This window comes from Lepidochelys kempii, chromosome 9 (assembly GCF_965140285.1).
Source record: "Lepidochelys kempii isolate rLepKem1 chromosome 9, rLepKem1.hap1, whole genome shotgun sequence".
NCBI lineage: Eukaryota > Metazoa > Chordata > Testudines > Cheloniidae > Lepidochelys > Lepidochelys kempii.
Window position 1 is genome coordinate 19,513,596 of NC_136388.1, and position 13,237 is coordinate 19,526,832.

The window sequence follows — 13,237 nt, forward strand, 5'->3', positions numbered from 1 at the left end:
TTAAAGGACTTCTTCGGTCTTCTAATTTGCTGTTTGTTCTTCAAACAGCCTGTAGGTGAAGTTGCAGAGTGATGTGATGCTCTCCTTCCCCTCTCAGTGCAATGGAGCAGAGCATCTATAATAGTGCTACTGGCCTCTGCTGCCAGCATCTGAGTGGGAGAGAGAGAGAGAGTACTGAAAATGGGTCTCCCTACATTACGGCTTCAGCTAAAGGAATATTTAATCCTTGAATCTGACTTGGAGAAAAAATAATCTTTCAATTTTATTTTTAAATGTAGAAAGAAGATATAGTGTAAGGCTCTGTCCCCACTATAGTTACACTGCTGTGGCTCGCCCAGATTTATCATCAAAGCATGACTAGCAACAACCATGGTTAAACACAGTTATCTTTAGTACGCTTTCAGCTGTAGTTTGACGAGAGCCTAGATCTGAAAATGTGAGGATTGTACCAGTGCATTGGACTGACAAGCATACAGAAAGCAAGTGCATGTAAAAACATGAATAGAAATTAACAATATGCAAATTTTGCACTGCTTTAAGTGCTGCTATCTCTTAGCTCTTTATAAAATACTGTAGACCTCATTTGATCATATTTTTAGCCTAGGCAACTAATTTTTAACTAGAGAACTATTTTCTGTCTTATGTCATCTGCTCCCCCTCCACTGCGGGCCCCTCCACCCCTCGCCATATACAACAATGGCCTGTAGGTTTGAGCCAATAATCACAGTTTTCATTAAGCTAATGATGCCCAGAACTCAATTATGTGTGTGTTATGCCACACAATATGTGCTGCAGATAATGTAATGTGTGCTTCTTTTCATACCAAAAATCTCTTAGAAACACTGAGACCACAAGCCCAGTTCTCACAGTCCTGGGTTTACAATGCAGTGTACACATACCACAACAGCCTGAAGGTAAAACCATGAATCCATTGAAGTCATTATGAATTTTACCATTGTCTTCAATGGGTAGGTCTATACTCTATGCTCAGCCCAGATCTTTGGGATATGAGCTTGTGGACTTGGTGTTTCCAAGCCCATGCTTGAGTATCCACACTGCATTGTAAACCACAATTTTCCATTGCTAGACCTAGGTCTGGCCATGCTCATGCTTCCTTACTGCAGGCTTTTTGAGTCAGGTCTGCGATTTGATCTACATCCACACTGAAAAATGGCAGAGCTTAGACCCAAGTCAGAGCAGGACTCGGACTCTGACCCATGTCCCTAGCAGGGTCCTAGGTCATAAGTGCTTGTTGATCCGAGTCAGACTGATTTGTGTGTGGATGGAAGGGGGCTTGGGCTGAAACCTGAATCAGAGTAGTGCAGTGTAGACATACCCAATGGGACCTGGACTTCATCCAGAGTAAAGAAGGGGCCCGATTCTCTGAGGTGACAGAGATCTGCTCAGCCAACAGAGGAGAGCCTAAGAAGAGCCAGTTATGGCTCCCTGCTTCTCTGCCTAATTCTACCTGAGCTCCAACCATAGCATTCAAGGAACCTAACTTCTAACCTACAACCACTAGCTACAGTCCAAAAGGAACCATCCACTAGCTGAGGATTACTGCACTGCACTCTGACACAGACTCTGGTAAATACCCTATGCTGTGGTAGTGCCCACTTGAAGAGATACAGATGTTTTCCTCTCCCTTAGCATAGCCTCAGCATCTACTCCATAGCCCATAACATAGCTGCTTCTCTCTTCCTCATCTGCAGTATAGATTGGAGCCAGATAAAATTAAAGAGGAGGAAGGCCATACATGGATCATGGAGTTTAGCCTAGAAAAGTTAAACTATATTTATAATAATTTCTTATTTATTAAATATTTTTGATCCCAATGATTGTACATACAGGATTCTCTTCACCCAATGATAAAATACATTGCCATTGTGTGCAGAAATGGCACGCAGAGTTTTTAGGAGTAGAAGGATAGTAACTACAATGAACTCTTCAATTTGATAATGGGCTTTTCAATCCAGCTGGAATGGAATGGCTGAAAACTGAAGCTTGACAAATTCAGACAGGAAATAAGGCATAAATATTTAAGTGAGGGTAATTAGCCATTGGAACAATTTACCCCGGGTCATGGTGGGGATTCTCCATTACTGTAATATTTAAATTAAGATTGAATTTTTTTCTAAGCTCTAGGAATTACTTTGGGGAAGTTCTGTGGCCTTCATTATACAGGAGTCTGACTAGATGATCACAGTGGTCCCTTCTGGCCTTGCAATCTATTAATGAGAATAGTAACTCTAATTTTCTGAGACGTAATCCAGTCAGGAGACTGGGGCTAACAGCCTTTGTCATAGAATCCTCAATGACCAAAGAAGTCGAGGACTTTTTTTATATATATCCTCTGAAAGATGATACCTCCAGTATCATTAAATCAATCATCAGCACCATCATGCTCACTATGGTGTTTCTTCAATATGAACAGTAATACTTTGGTCCTGAACCAAAGAGATCAGGCCAGTGCCCACCTATACATTACATTTTATCTCATTCTCCTTTCATTCAATCAACTTGAATTTAATCCAAGATACAAGTGTATATGGAGGGCATAATATCATGATCTCTAATTTAATTGAATGGGACAAATTCTGCTCTAGTTTACAGTACCTGGTATACACAGGTGTAATTATGGGAGACACTGCAGCTTCATCTCTTTCTCTCTCTGGCACCCATCATCTTCCGTATGTTGCACATTAAACCTCTGTAACTGAGAGCGAAATTTGGCTGTATGTAGATACCTGTTTGTCAAAACATTGCTGTTGTGTGATTAATGATGTGACCTTTCTTGCCAGCAAGTGTGTTTCTGATTGATTAGTGAAGATGAGCTCAAGTATGAAAGCACGCCAGTGTTAACCTGATACAGCCACAGGCACTGTGAATCAAGTAATTTTGTTTATTTTGAACATCCTGTTAATGAAAAAAATATTCTAATCCAAACAATGCATTTCCTTCAGCTCTCGCCACAACAGTATTGTGCTGCTTGAGAAGAATATGCTTCAATTGTCCCTGTTTTGTTCCTAAAATAGAAAAAAAAAAAGCAACCAAAAATTATTAAATATACTCCTTAGCAATTGTTCAGCTACATTCAGTGTTAATTATTCAATTTCTTTGGATTATTTTTTATCAGGTAAAAGAGAAGAGAATGGAATCTTTTCACTCCAATGTTCATTTCTCAGAATGCTGGCACAGGTGGAGTTAAGTTTCCAGAGCAAGCTGCAATGTGCGCAATAATAACTGCACACACAGATAAGGAGAAATATTTTCACAAAGGCAATCAGAGTGACTGGTGTAACTGAAGAGAATAAGGGGCTGTTTCTTTTTTATATGTGCATTTTGACACCTCACTAAGCACTCATTTAAAGACCAAACTGTGGCTAGCTTTGTCTAGGTGAATAAGAAGGGAGTGAGGATACAAGTAGGTTTCCCCAGAATGCACATTCATAGCCATGCATAGGAGTCAGCTAGAATGTGGCTGGGAAGTGGAGCCACTGCTCCATGTTAGCGCAGAGGGGGATGCACTCATAGCCTCCATAAAGGGGGGTAACGCCATGAGCTTTTAAGCAGTTCAAACAAATTCCTAGGCATTTACTTGATGTGCTGTGTACCACCCAAACAATCCCATAACTTTATTCTGGGGATTCCTCCCCTTTTCCTGTTCTTATTATCCTCTCGTGTTTTCTCGTATTGTGCTCAGTTTAGGTTGTAGGGTAACATTTTCAAAAGTGCCTAAGTCAATTCCACAAATGACTAAGACACTTAAGAGTCATGGAACATAACTTCCTTAAGACACTAAAGTGCTTTTAAAAATGTTTTCTGGAAGCTCTTTTGAGCAGGGATGGGGTCTTGGCTGTCATGTAAAGCATCGTGTACATCTGTGGTGCTGTAGAGTACAGCTGTTAAAAAAAAAATCATCATCTCAGCTGAACCAAGTTGAAGCAGAACTCCATCACACACACACTCTCCTACTTGCACTGATCTGCTTCCCCCAACAAGCCCCTAGACCACCTTACCTTTAGGAGACCTCTTGGGGGTAATGATGCAGACTACCTGGCCACCACATCTTCTGGAGGCTGTTCAAGATAATATAGGTGCCTGAGTTCTGTTGGGAAGAGGGAACGAGGCAGGAAGGGACAAGTGGCAACAGGGACTGCTTTCATACAAAATAAGTTTTGCAAGGGTTTGTTTCAAGTTTACTTACTATCACAGGGAGACTGGCCCTTTAAGGAAAGACAGAGTTCAGCCTACCTTTGACAGAGCCTACTTGCAGAGGTGATACATCGGGGGAGCATTCGGAGTTATGTGCCCCACCAGATTTGCGGCTTGGCTTGTACTGAGCATACTCAGATGGACTGAGCATGCTCAGTAGCACTGCTGAAGCTGGCTGCCCTTACTCTGCCCTCCACTATCGGCAGGCACAGGTTGTCTCTGCCTACTTGCTTCTCCAGGTGGACAGAATGAATTAAGCTATGTGACAGATGATCATGCAACTAAATGAGGCGTCTGGGGGGAGGGAGGGTTAGAAAAACAAAAGCCCATGGATAGTTGGGGGAGGGTGGGTGCAGGAGGTAGAAAATCTGAGGTCTATGGATAGCCAGGGGAGACAGCCAGATGCTGGAATAGGGGGCAGGGCAGGCCTTGCATCTTCTCTGCTTGCTCCAAGAGTAGGAAGAGACAGTCCCTTGGGGAGGAGGTGCTGGATCCAGTTTCAGACTCTACACATCCCGAGGGAGAAGGACTGTGACACTTCTCATGGAGGAGCAACCACAGAGAACTACAGTCAACAGATCCTCATGTCAGAGGAACTGGGCTCAGCTGGAGTCTGGGCAGAAGAGATTTTATTTTGACTCTGAGCAGAAAGAGACTTTATTTTGAGTGTACTTGGACTTAATAAAGGAGATCCCCATCGGAGGAATTTAGTCTTCTAACTTTTGGACTGTTCTTAAGGAGCCCAGAGGATAGGGAAACTGGCAGGGTGCTGCAGATCCTAGGCCACAGGGGATGCTCAGGAGATGGCTAACCAGTTACACTTGCCATTTAAGGGTTCAGGCAAATCCAGAAGCCATGCAGAACTGAAGTGCTGTGTACTAGGGTGAACCTCAGCTACCAGCTTTAGTTCACAAAGACATGGGAACTAGTATGAGTAGGATTTGCAAAGCCCTAGTGTCTAGTAGATCAGACATGAATAAAGTCTGCTTATATAGAATTGACATTAATAAATATAATTCACCTGTAACTGTATTTGTTAGGTTTGATTTGATCTGCATTGTCTTATTCTTTATAACATTTTTATACTAATTTGTTTCTTTTGAAAGTGTGTATTTTGTGTCAGCTGGTTGTGGGATTGTGTGTGCATGTATGTTGATTTACAACTTTAATCTCATTATGTTAGTACCTGGGAAATTGATCTGAGTTAGCAGCTTTTTGTTTTCAAGAATGGGAGTTGCACAGCTCAGGCTAGGGAGCCTACTTTCTATGAAAGGAGAAAGAAGAATGTGACAATTATAATGGTCTCTGTCAAAACAACTGAGAATATCACTGTGCCACATGATCATATTTCTGTCCTTGTCAGGATACCTTGGTGCTGGTCTGATTCAAGGAGAAATTAGGACAATCCTGCTGGAGTAGACATGCTGCTTTGTCAGTTACTAATGATCCTTGGTGAAGATGAGGGGAGGGGATTAAAGAGAAAACATGTGCCATGTTATGATACCACAGCAAATATTCCATTTATATGCTGTTTATATATGATGCATCACTTAATTATCGTTACTATTTATTACTTATTTTATTATGTACGTCATTGAGATATCTGCACAAACTTCAGATCAAACCCAAATAGCGATATGCCTGAGTTAGAACCACCTTGACAAGTCCATCTATAGGAAGTGAGAAAGCAAAGAACCAACCTGTGTGTGTGTGGAAGGCCTAATGGAGGAATGGAGTAAGAGAGGAAGGGGAAATGACTAGTATTAATACTATTCCTTCAAAAGAAAATTCCCTTCCCCTCTTTTCCATACCCAACCCCTCCTCTCATCTTTTTTTTTATGGATGCTTTGCCTCCTCATCCTCTTCCCCCGACCTTGTCTATCCAGTTGAGGACAAGGGTGCTTATGCCATATTCACCCTATGAGACTAAATGAGAACATCCTTAATTTACAGTCCGTAAAGTATCCATCAATTTCACTTATATTGCAACTGGAAGTTGTTGCACAGGAACCATGAAGGAAGTGCTTTCTTTGAAAAGCAAATGCAGGTGAAGTTGAGACAGTAGGATGTTTTATGAGTGTGAGCCTACAAAAGTCAAAAACAGATAGTCTTGATGAGGAGTTCAATGTATATCTTCTCTATAGATGTGCAAACTGTTTGGGTTAGTTCCTATTTTACCCAAACCCATCATTCAAAACTCGATTTGCACCTGAAATTATTTTAGAAGTTCAAAACAATTTCAGTCAAATCCTGTTTATTTATTTCAGTTTCTCATGCTGCCTCCGTATTTATTGGTTTCAGCTAGAATCAGGAGGAGGAATAAGGTGATACCATGTGAAGAGCTTTTCTTCTCAATATTTCTGACCTGATTGAAACCAGGAAATACTGGATCTCTCAGGAGAAAAAGCCTGTGATTCTAAGATTTCCAGTTTGATTTCATGGCCAAAGAGCTTCAGGTACATTCATACTGGGGGAAAATAAACATCCAAAAGTTTGGATTTCAAACCATCAAAATAGCTTGCAGCAACTTCTATAGGGGAATGGCCCAATAATTCTATTTAAACTTACATGTCTAACTCAAAAACGTCACAGGAATGAAGGGAACCCAACATCAATGCGAGTTCAGGATTCACAGCCTCTTGCAAGAGAATGCTCCCAGTACCCTTCCTGCCTTAGTCAGGAACAACAGAGCAGGCTGATTCCTTTGTCATTAATATCCTCCCCAGAGAACATAAAGTTGTCTCTTACAATGGTGTTAAATGGTAATAGGTCAAGATTTTCAAAAGGGAGTAATGATTCCATGCCCAACTTGAGACACCCCCGATTTTCACAAAGTATTGAGCACATTGAAAATCAGTTGCCTTTAAGGTGTATCAATTTGGGCGTCCAAAATCATTAGTCACTTTTCCTTAAATTGTAAGTTCTTTAGGGCAGAAACTGTGTTTGTTCAGTGCCTAGCACAGTGGGGTCCTGATCCAGGACTGGGCTCTTAGGTGTTACCATAATACAAATAATAAATAATAATAATAGCTTTTGGAAATCTTGACCATTATCAATAGGATTTGTTCTTATTCCTTTCATTAGAGTTACATTTATCTACAAAGCATTACTAGTCGAATCAAAAGACTATGATATATAAATAAGGAAATTACTAGTAAATATTACATTATATCGTGGCAATTTGGCCTACCTCCTTGGGATCCATCAGCTTTAACAGACAGCGTGGTCTTCAAATCCATGCAAATGTCTGGCAGTGTGATATCCAGCCCCGCTACCTGCTGGTCTCTCTTTTCTCCTTCCCATCTACAGAGTGAGATTTTGCCACAGAACATTCTGATTCTGACCCTGTGGAAAATATAAATACTGAGTTTATTTGAGTCAGAACCTTGGATTTCAGAGGTAAAGGACCATGCTGTCCTCCCTGTCTCCCCGAGTGGGTGGATGGAATTCATCAAGTTCATAACAGTCTGTCAGTGTGTGCTTGACTATTACCAAAGAACAGTGAGGGCAGCATACTTCTCTGTTTCTTTAACATGAAGTGCCTTGCTCCTGGTATCTATTGCGCTTGTGGCTTTTGACTTTTCCCTGCACCTATATGTATTACTAACTTGATGGATGAGGCTGCTCCATGGATTAGTGGACTAGCCATTTACTTCTGGAGACCTGAGTTAAAAATGTTTCTTAAGTCACAGGTGATAATGACTGTGATGTCCTCTCCTCCTAAATTCCATTAGCGCACATTATACTAGCACACCGTTTAATACAGTTGTCCATCTATGTTCAAGAGATACCCCTCCCTGAATTAACAATGGCCTGGTACCTCAGAAATGAGGTGTATTTACAGAGCCGTATGGTGAGGCCTGCACAGCACTTGCCTCAGTAAAACCTGACTCCAGCAAGTGCTCTTCACCCCTCATTTTTGAGAGCTCTCCATTTTTAAAAAAGAATTATCGTGAAATAGCTCCAAAAATCCCAATAACAATAACAAAGTTTCAATATTTCTCTTTTTAGTCCGTAAAAAACACTTTCTTATGTTATAAAATATAGGTGCTTTGAAAGATAAACTTGTTGTTTCCTAAAATAGTCCTCCTGACTACATAAGCAAACAGGTGCCAGGCATTCGTCTTTCATAGATTCATAGATATTTAGGCCAGAAGGGACCATTATGATCATCTAGTCTGATCTCCTGCACAACGCAGGCCACAGAATTTCACCCACCACTCCTACAAAAAAAAACCTCACACCTGTGCTATTGAAGTCCTCAAATCGTAGTTTAAAGACTTCAAGGAGCAGAGAATCCTCCAGCAAGTGACCCGTGCCCCATGCTACAGAGGAAGGCGAAAAACCTCCAGGGCCTCTTCCAATCTGCCCTGGAGGAAAATTCCTTCCCAACCCCAAGTATGGTGATCAGCTAAACCCTGAGCATATGGGCAAGATTCATCAGCCAGATACTACCGAAAATTCTTTCCTGGGTAACTCGGATCTCACCCCATCTAATAGCCCATCACAGGCCATTGGGCCTATTTACCATGAATATTTAATTACCAAAACCACGTTATCCCATCATACCATCTCCTCCATAAACTTATCAAGTTTAATCTTAAAGCCAGATAGATCTTTTGCCCCCACTGCTTCCCTTGGAAGGCTATTCCAAAACTTCACTTCTCTGATAGTTAAAAACCTTTGTCTAATTTCTAGTCTAAATTTCCTAGTGGCCAGTTTATATCCATTTGTTCTTGTGTCCACACTGGAACTGAGCTTAAATAATTCTTCTCCCTCTCCGGTATTTATCCCTCTGACATATTTATAGAGAGCAATCATACCTCCTCTCAACCTTCTTTTAGTTAGGCTAAACAAGCCAAGCTCCCTGAGTCTCCTTTCATAAGACAAGTTTTCCATTCCTCGGATCATCCTAGTAGCCCTTCTCTGTACCTGTTCCAGTTTGAATTCATCCTTCTTAAACATGGGAGACCAGAACTGCACACAGTATTCCAGGTGAGGTCTCACCAGTGCCTTGTATAACGGTACTAAAACCTCCTTATCCCTACTGGAAATACCTCTCCTGATGCATCGAAGTCTTTGTGTAGTCCCCAATAACTTCACTCTTATGTAAAATAGCCCTTAAGGCAATTCCATCAAAATAAAGAGTGCTTATTTAAACTTGGAATCTGGAAGACTTGCAATGAAGAGTGCTTCTGCAGTACTGTTAAAAACTTTAAATCTGGATTTTGTGGATTAGCCAGTCAGTCCTTTAACAATGCTCTGTAATCTTCTGTATAAACAGATTCAAAATGTGATCTTGATTCCTTGTCAGGAACTCTTTTGTGTTATGTCAAACTAACAAAAGGTACTAAGGAATAAATGATCAACCTACTTAAAGCAATGAGAGGAGGAAAAAGTTCAGAAGGGGTTAAACTGAGAGAGAAAGAACATGCAGAGGTATAATAGATGACAATAAGATAAATACCAGGTTCATGCCAAGAAACTTCAAAATTTACATCAGGTACAGTTGCTTGTGAACCACAGACACTTAACCATTCACCTCAATCTGCCAGCTTCATTTTGGGCAATATGCTCTGATTCAAACTGATGGCAAGTATCTGAGCCAAATAAGTGAATATTTTTACTAAATGTTGTCTGTCATATCATGTTGTTTTGCTTTGGCTTCTTTGCCGTATGCACTAGTATGACGTGGTGCAATCTAACATGATGCGTCATAAGTGACTTAATGCAACATGACAGAAAAGCATTGCTACCATTTCAGAATAAACACCTGCTGAAAGCAGTTACCGAGCCTGCTGAAAGCAGTTACATAAGATGTGTAGCTTGGGTACCAAGAGAATATATTGTGCTTTGCTACATGTAAATCTCAGATATATGCCATAACACACTCCTTATTTTTTCTCTTTTACATCGCGGAATGTCTCTCCTCTATATTTTTGCCCCAGAGGAAATAGTGTGTGTATAAAAAAAATCTACTCAAAATACAAATGGAGACACATAGGGAAAAAGCAAGTATAACAGAATGAAAATATGTGCAGTGCTGGCAGCAAATAATACAGCTACCCATTAGTAGTAATATACAAACAAACAGATTTAAAGAAGGGAGGAACCTCTAAAATTGCCCCACTCTTGACTTGGAGTGTCCAAGTCTATGGATGGAAGACTAAATTGGTTACCATACCCATTGAGGTCACTGATCTGAAATTGCCAACACTGATCAATGTGGTAACTGTCTGTGATGTGAATGCCTGTTCACTGGGAACTGGCTGTGACCACCAAACGCATGCCACATTTGCTATATAAGAGCTAGGTCTTCTTCTTCTTCTTCTTTATTAAAGAACATACCTTTTTTAGGCCAAAAAACAGCCCTCAGATTGTCACTGACCTTTGTTGCACTCACTTGTTGATACTAGTGGTATCTGCTAATCCCAAAAAACTTCAGGATGAATTTTCTGTGCTGTGATTCTTTATGCCAGGTTTTACCAGTATTATTACACACTGAAGTGGTGGTGAACAAAATGGGCATGCTAGTGACCTTCGGCTCATCAGATCAGGAAAGTAAAAAAGAGATGGTTTTCAGAAAAGCATGAGCTTAGCTCACCAGGCTGTCTTCAAAAGCAATAAAATTGTTTTTGAGGAGGCAGAAAAGAGGTATGTGTAGGTAGAAGCAATGAAGAGGGCATTTGCTGTGTTCTTTAAATATCTTAAATCCTTTGAAGAATAACCTGCAACTGTCAGTGTCTACAAACAAGATTTCTATCCACAATATTTCCCCTTCCTTCCCAGGAATGAGAACATCACACCTGTGTATTATGTGCTGTACTAATTAAAAATTGAAAATGGGTATTTACTAATATGGACCTGATCCTACAGTCAGATCCATGCAGGTGCAGTTGTTTGTCCATACAAGGTTAAGGCTAAAGCTTGGTAATAGGAGAATGGCACTTTTCAAATTAATGAAAATTAAATGTTGCATTCATGTGTAGTGCATATATATGTAGAGCAGCCATGTAAAATTGTTACGAAAATTTACCAGCCTTGGCACAAACTACATTATTCTGCCTTTTATTACGATGATTGAAAATAATGAGAAAACTAAAGATATTTGACTCACTGATCAAAAAATACATAGTTGCCTCAAGTAAGCAGAATTTGCAAGACCGATTTAGAAAGATATAGATGAAGGGCCAAATTCTGCTGCACCTATTTACACCAACAGACAATTTGGCATATAGAGTCAGATTCTTCTCTCACCTGCTTCGGTGGAGTTACTTCTGATTTGTACCAGTATAAGTGAGAGGAGAATTGGTCCCATATTGTGTTGGTAGATAGTCAGAACTCCTGACTTCTGTTCCCAACTCTGCCACTGACTATCTTTGGGCAAGTGGTTTGATTGCTCTGTACCTCAGTTTCCACATCTATACAATAGGGATGATGATGCCTTTCTTGCAAGATTGTTGTGAGGTGTAATGAATTCATGTTTGTAAAGTGGGTTGACGTCCTTCATTGAAAGACTGTGTAGTGTATTGATATTGTATGAAATAAGTAAAATATAAGGTATACAGACCTGGTTCAAGCACTTCTGAGGTCCCCTGCAAAGCCATGCATTTAGGCTCCTACAGCTGCAAGGCAAAAGTTTCACTGCTCAGCAGCCCTTTCCCATTTGCTGCCAACTGCTCTGAAATGTTAGCATGGGGTCTGGAGGGAGAGATTCAGTCCTGATGGGACTCAGAGGGCTGGAGGGGCAGCCCAAGAAATATATCCAAAGCTCATGTATGTGTTTCAGATGGGGCCAGAGGATCCTGTGAGACAGGCAGAAGGGGAACCTTCAGTGTGCCCCAGGCTAGCTAGGGCTGTGATAAATGAGAAGACATCCTGATTTCCCAAATGGCTGAAGCTATTTTTACCACAGAGCTTTGTCAGCTCACAGCAGTTGGAACTCCACACCAGGCAGCAGTGAGGCGTGCACAGTAAACATCACACTAGCATTGCAAGCTGTCCCTGGTGGGGCACCACTCCCCCGGCCCCCAGCACGATGTGCACACACATACACATATACACAACAAGCCAGGGCCCCTTGTACTTGCAGGTTGTCAGCTTGTCTAAGCCAGCCCTGGAGGTAACACAGGCAGAATGAATATTAATGTACATAGTGTGGTAGTTCATAAATGTAGCATTCAGATAATCTGGGGTTTGGGCTTTTTGTTTTGGTTTTTTTTGGTTTGTTGTTTGTTTTTTAATAACTAAGCTATACAATAGCATAAATTTGATAGCACCGCAGGCCAGATCCCGCAGTCTTTCCAAATGCAAACCTTCTTTTGACCTTCGATTGAAGTTAAACACACACAGAGGGATTGGGCAAAGCGGATTTTAATTTTATATTAAAAATGGGGACATTGTCGACAGTTTTTATAGCGAGGCCCTGAAGAGTTAGTTCCCTTGCTATGCCAGTCCAACAAGCTGGCAATCTATTTTAATGTAGTTATTTGATTCTGCATTCATTCTTTCATTCATTCATCTATTCAGTCATTCATTCAGACACTCGTTCTTTCATCCCTGTCCTTTTGCAGGAAGAGAACATAAGCCAGTAGTGGCATACTTCTCCACTGTTCTGATTTACACTGATGTCTCTGAATTTGTATCAATAAATCTCTTTGGCCCTCTTCAATCTAGCATTATCCCTCATTAACGACGAGGGTTTAAAAAAGAGATTAAAAAGATCAGATTTTTTTTTAATATCAATTGTTGTGCTATGATTAAAGTGCTGGGGATTTGTTATTCAATACATTTAATATTTATGGCTCTCTGGGTCTTTATAACTCATTTTCACAAACCAGCCATGATTTTTATGAGTGTGGCCCACTGGTTGCCCTGTCAGCGTTGAACAATACAGCCTTAAGGTACACTAGCAACAAGGAAATAAAGAAGAATCAGGTAATAACAATATTTAGCATGTAGAGAAAGCTTTTAAATCTTCTAGGTACTCTGCAAACTTTAATCCTCTGTGAGGCAGGTATTA

The 13,237-nt window shown here is 40.7% G+C and overlaps 1 protein-coding gene across 17 annotated transcripts in view; it reads right to left on the minus strand.

Moving 5' to 3' along the window:
* Positions 1-2,888: 2,888 nt before the first annotated feature.
* Positions 2,889-13,237, minus strand: part of LOC144930879 (uncharacterized) — a 58,313-nt gene continuing 47,964 nt past the window's right edge. For 10 of the 17 annotated variants that reach the window (XM_078854383.1, XM_078854378.1, XM_078854377.1 and 7 more), the window contains 4 exons: positions 7,406-7,560; positions 5,402-5,479; positions 4,020-4,079; positions 2,889-3,026 (listed from right to left, as the gene is read on the minus strand). In XM_078854383.1, coding sequence (XP_078710509.1) covers positions 2,920-3,026; positions 4,020-4,079; positions 5,402-5,479; positions 7,406-7,547 — 387 coding nt within the window. In that variant the 5' untranslated portion in view covers positions 7,548-7,560 and the 3' untranslated portion in view covers positions 2,889-2,919. The other 7 variants (XM_078854381.1, XR_013636337.1, XR_013636336.1 and 4 more) reach the window with 7 other exon arrangements.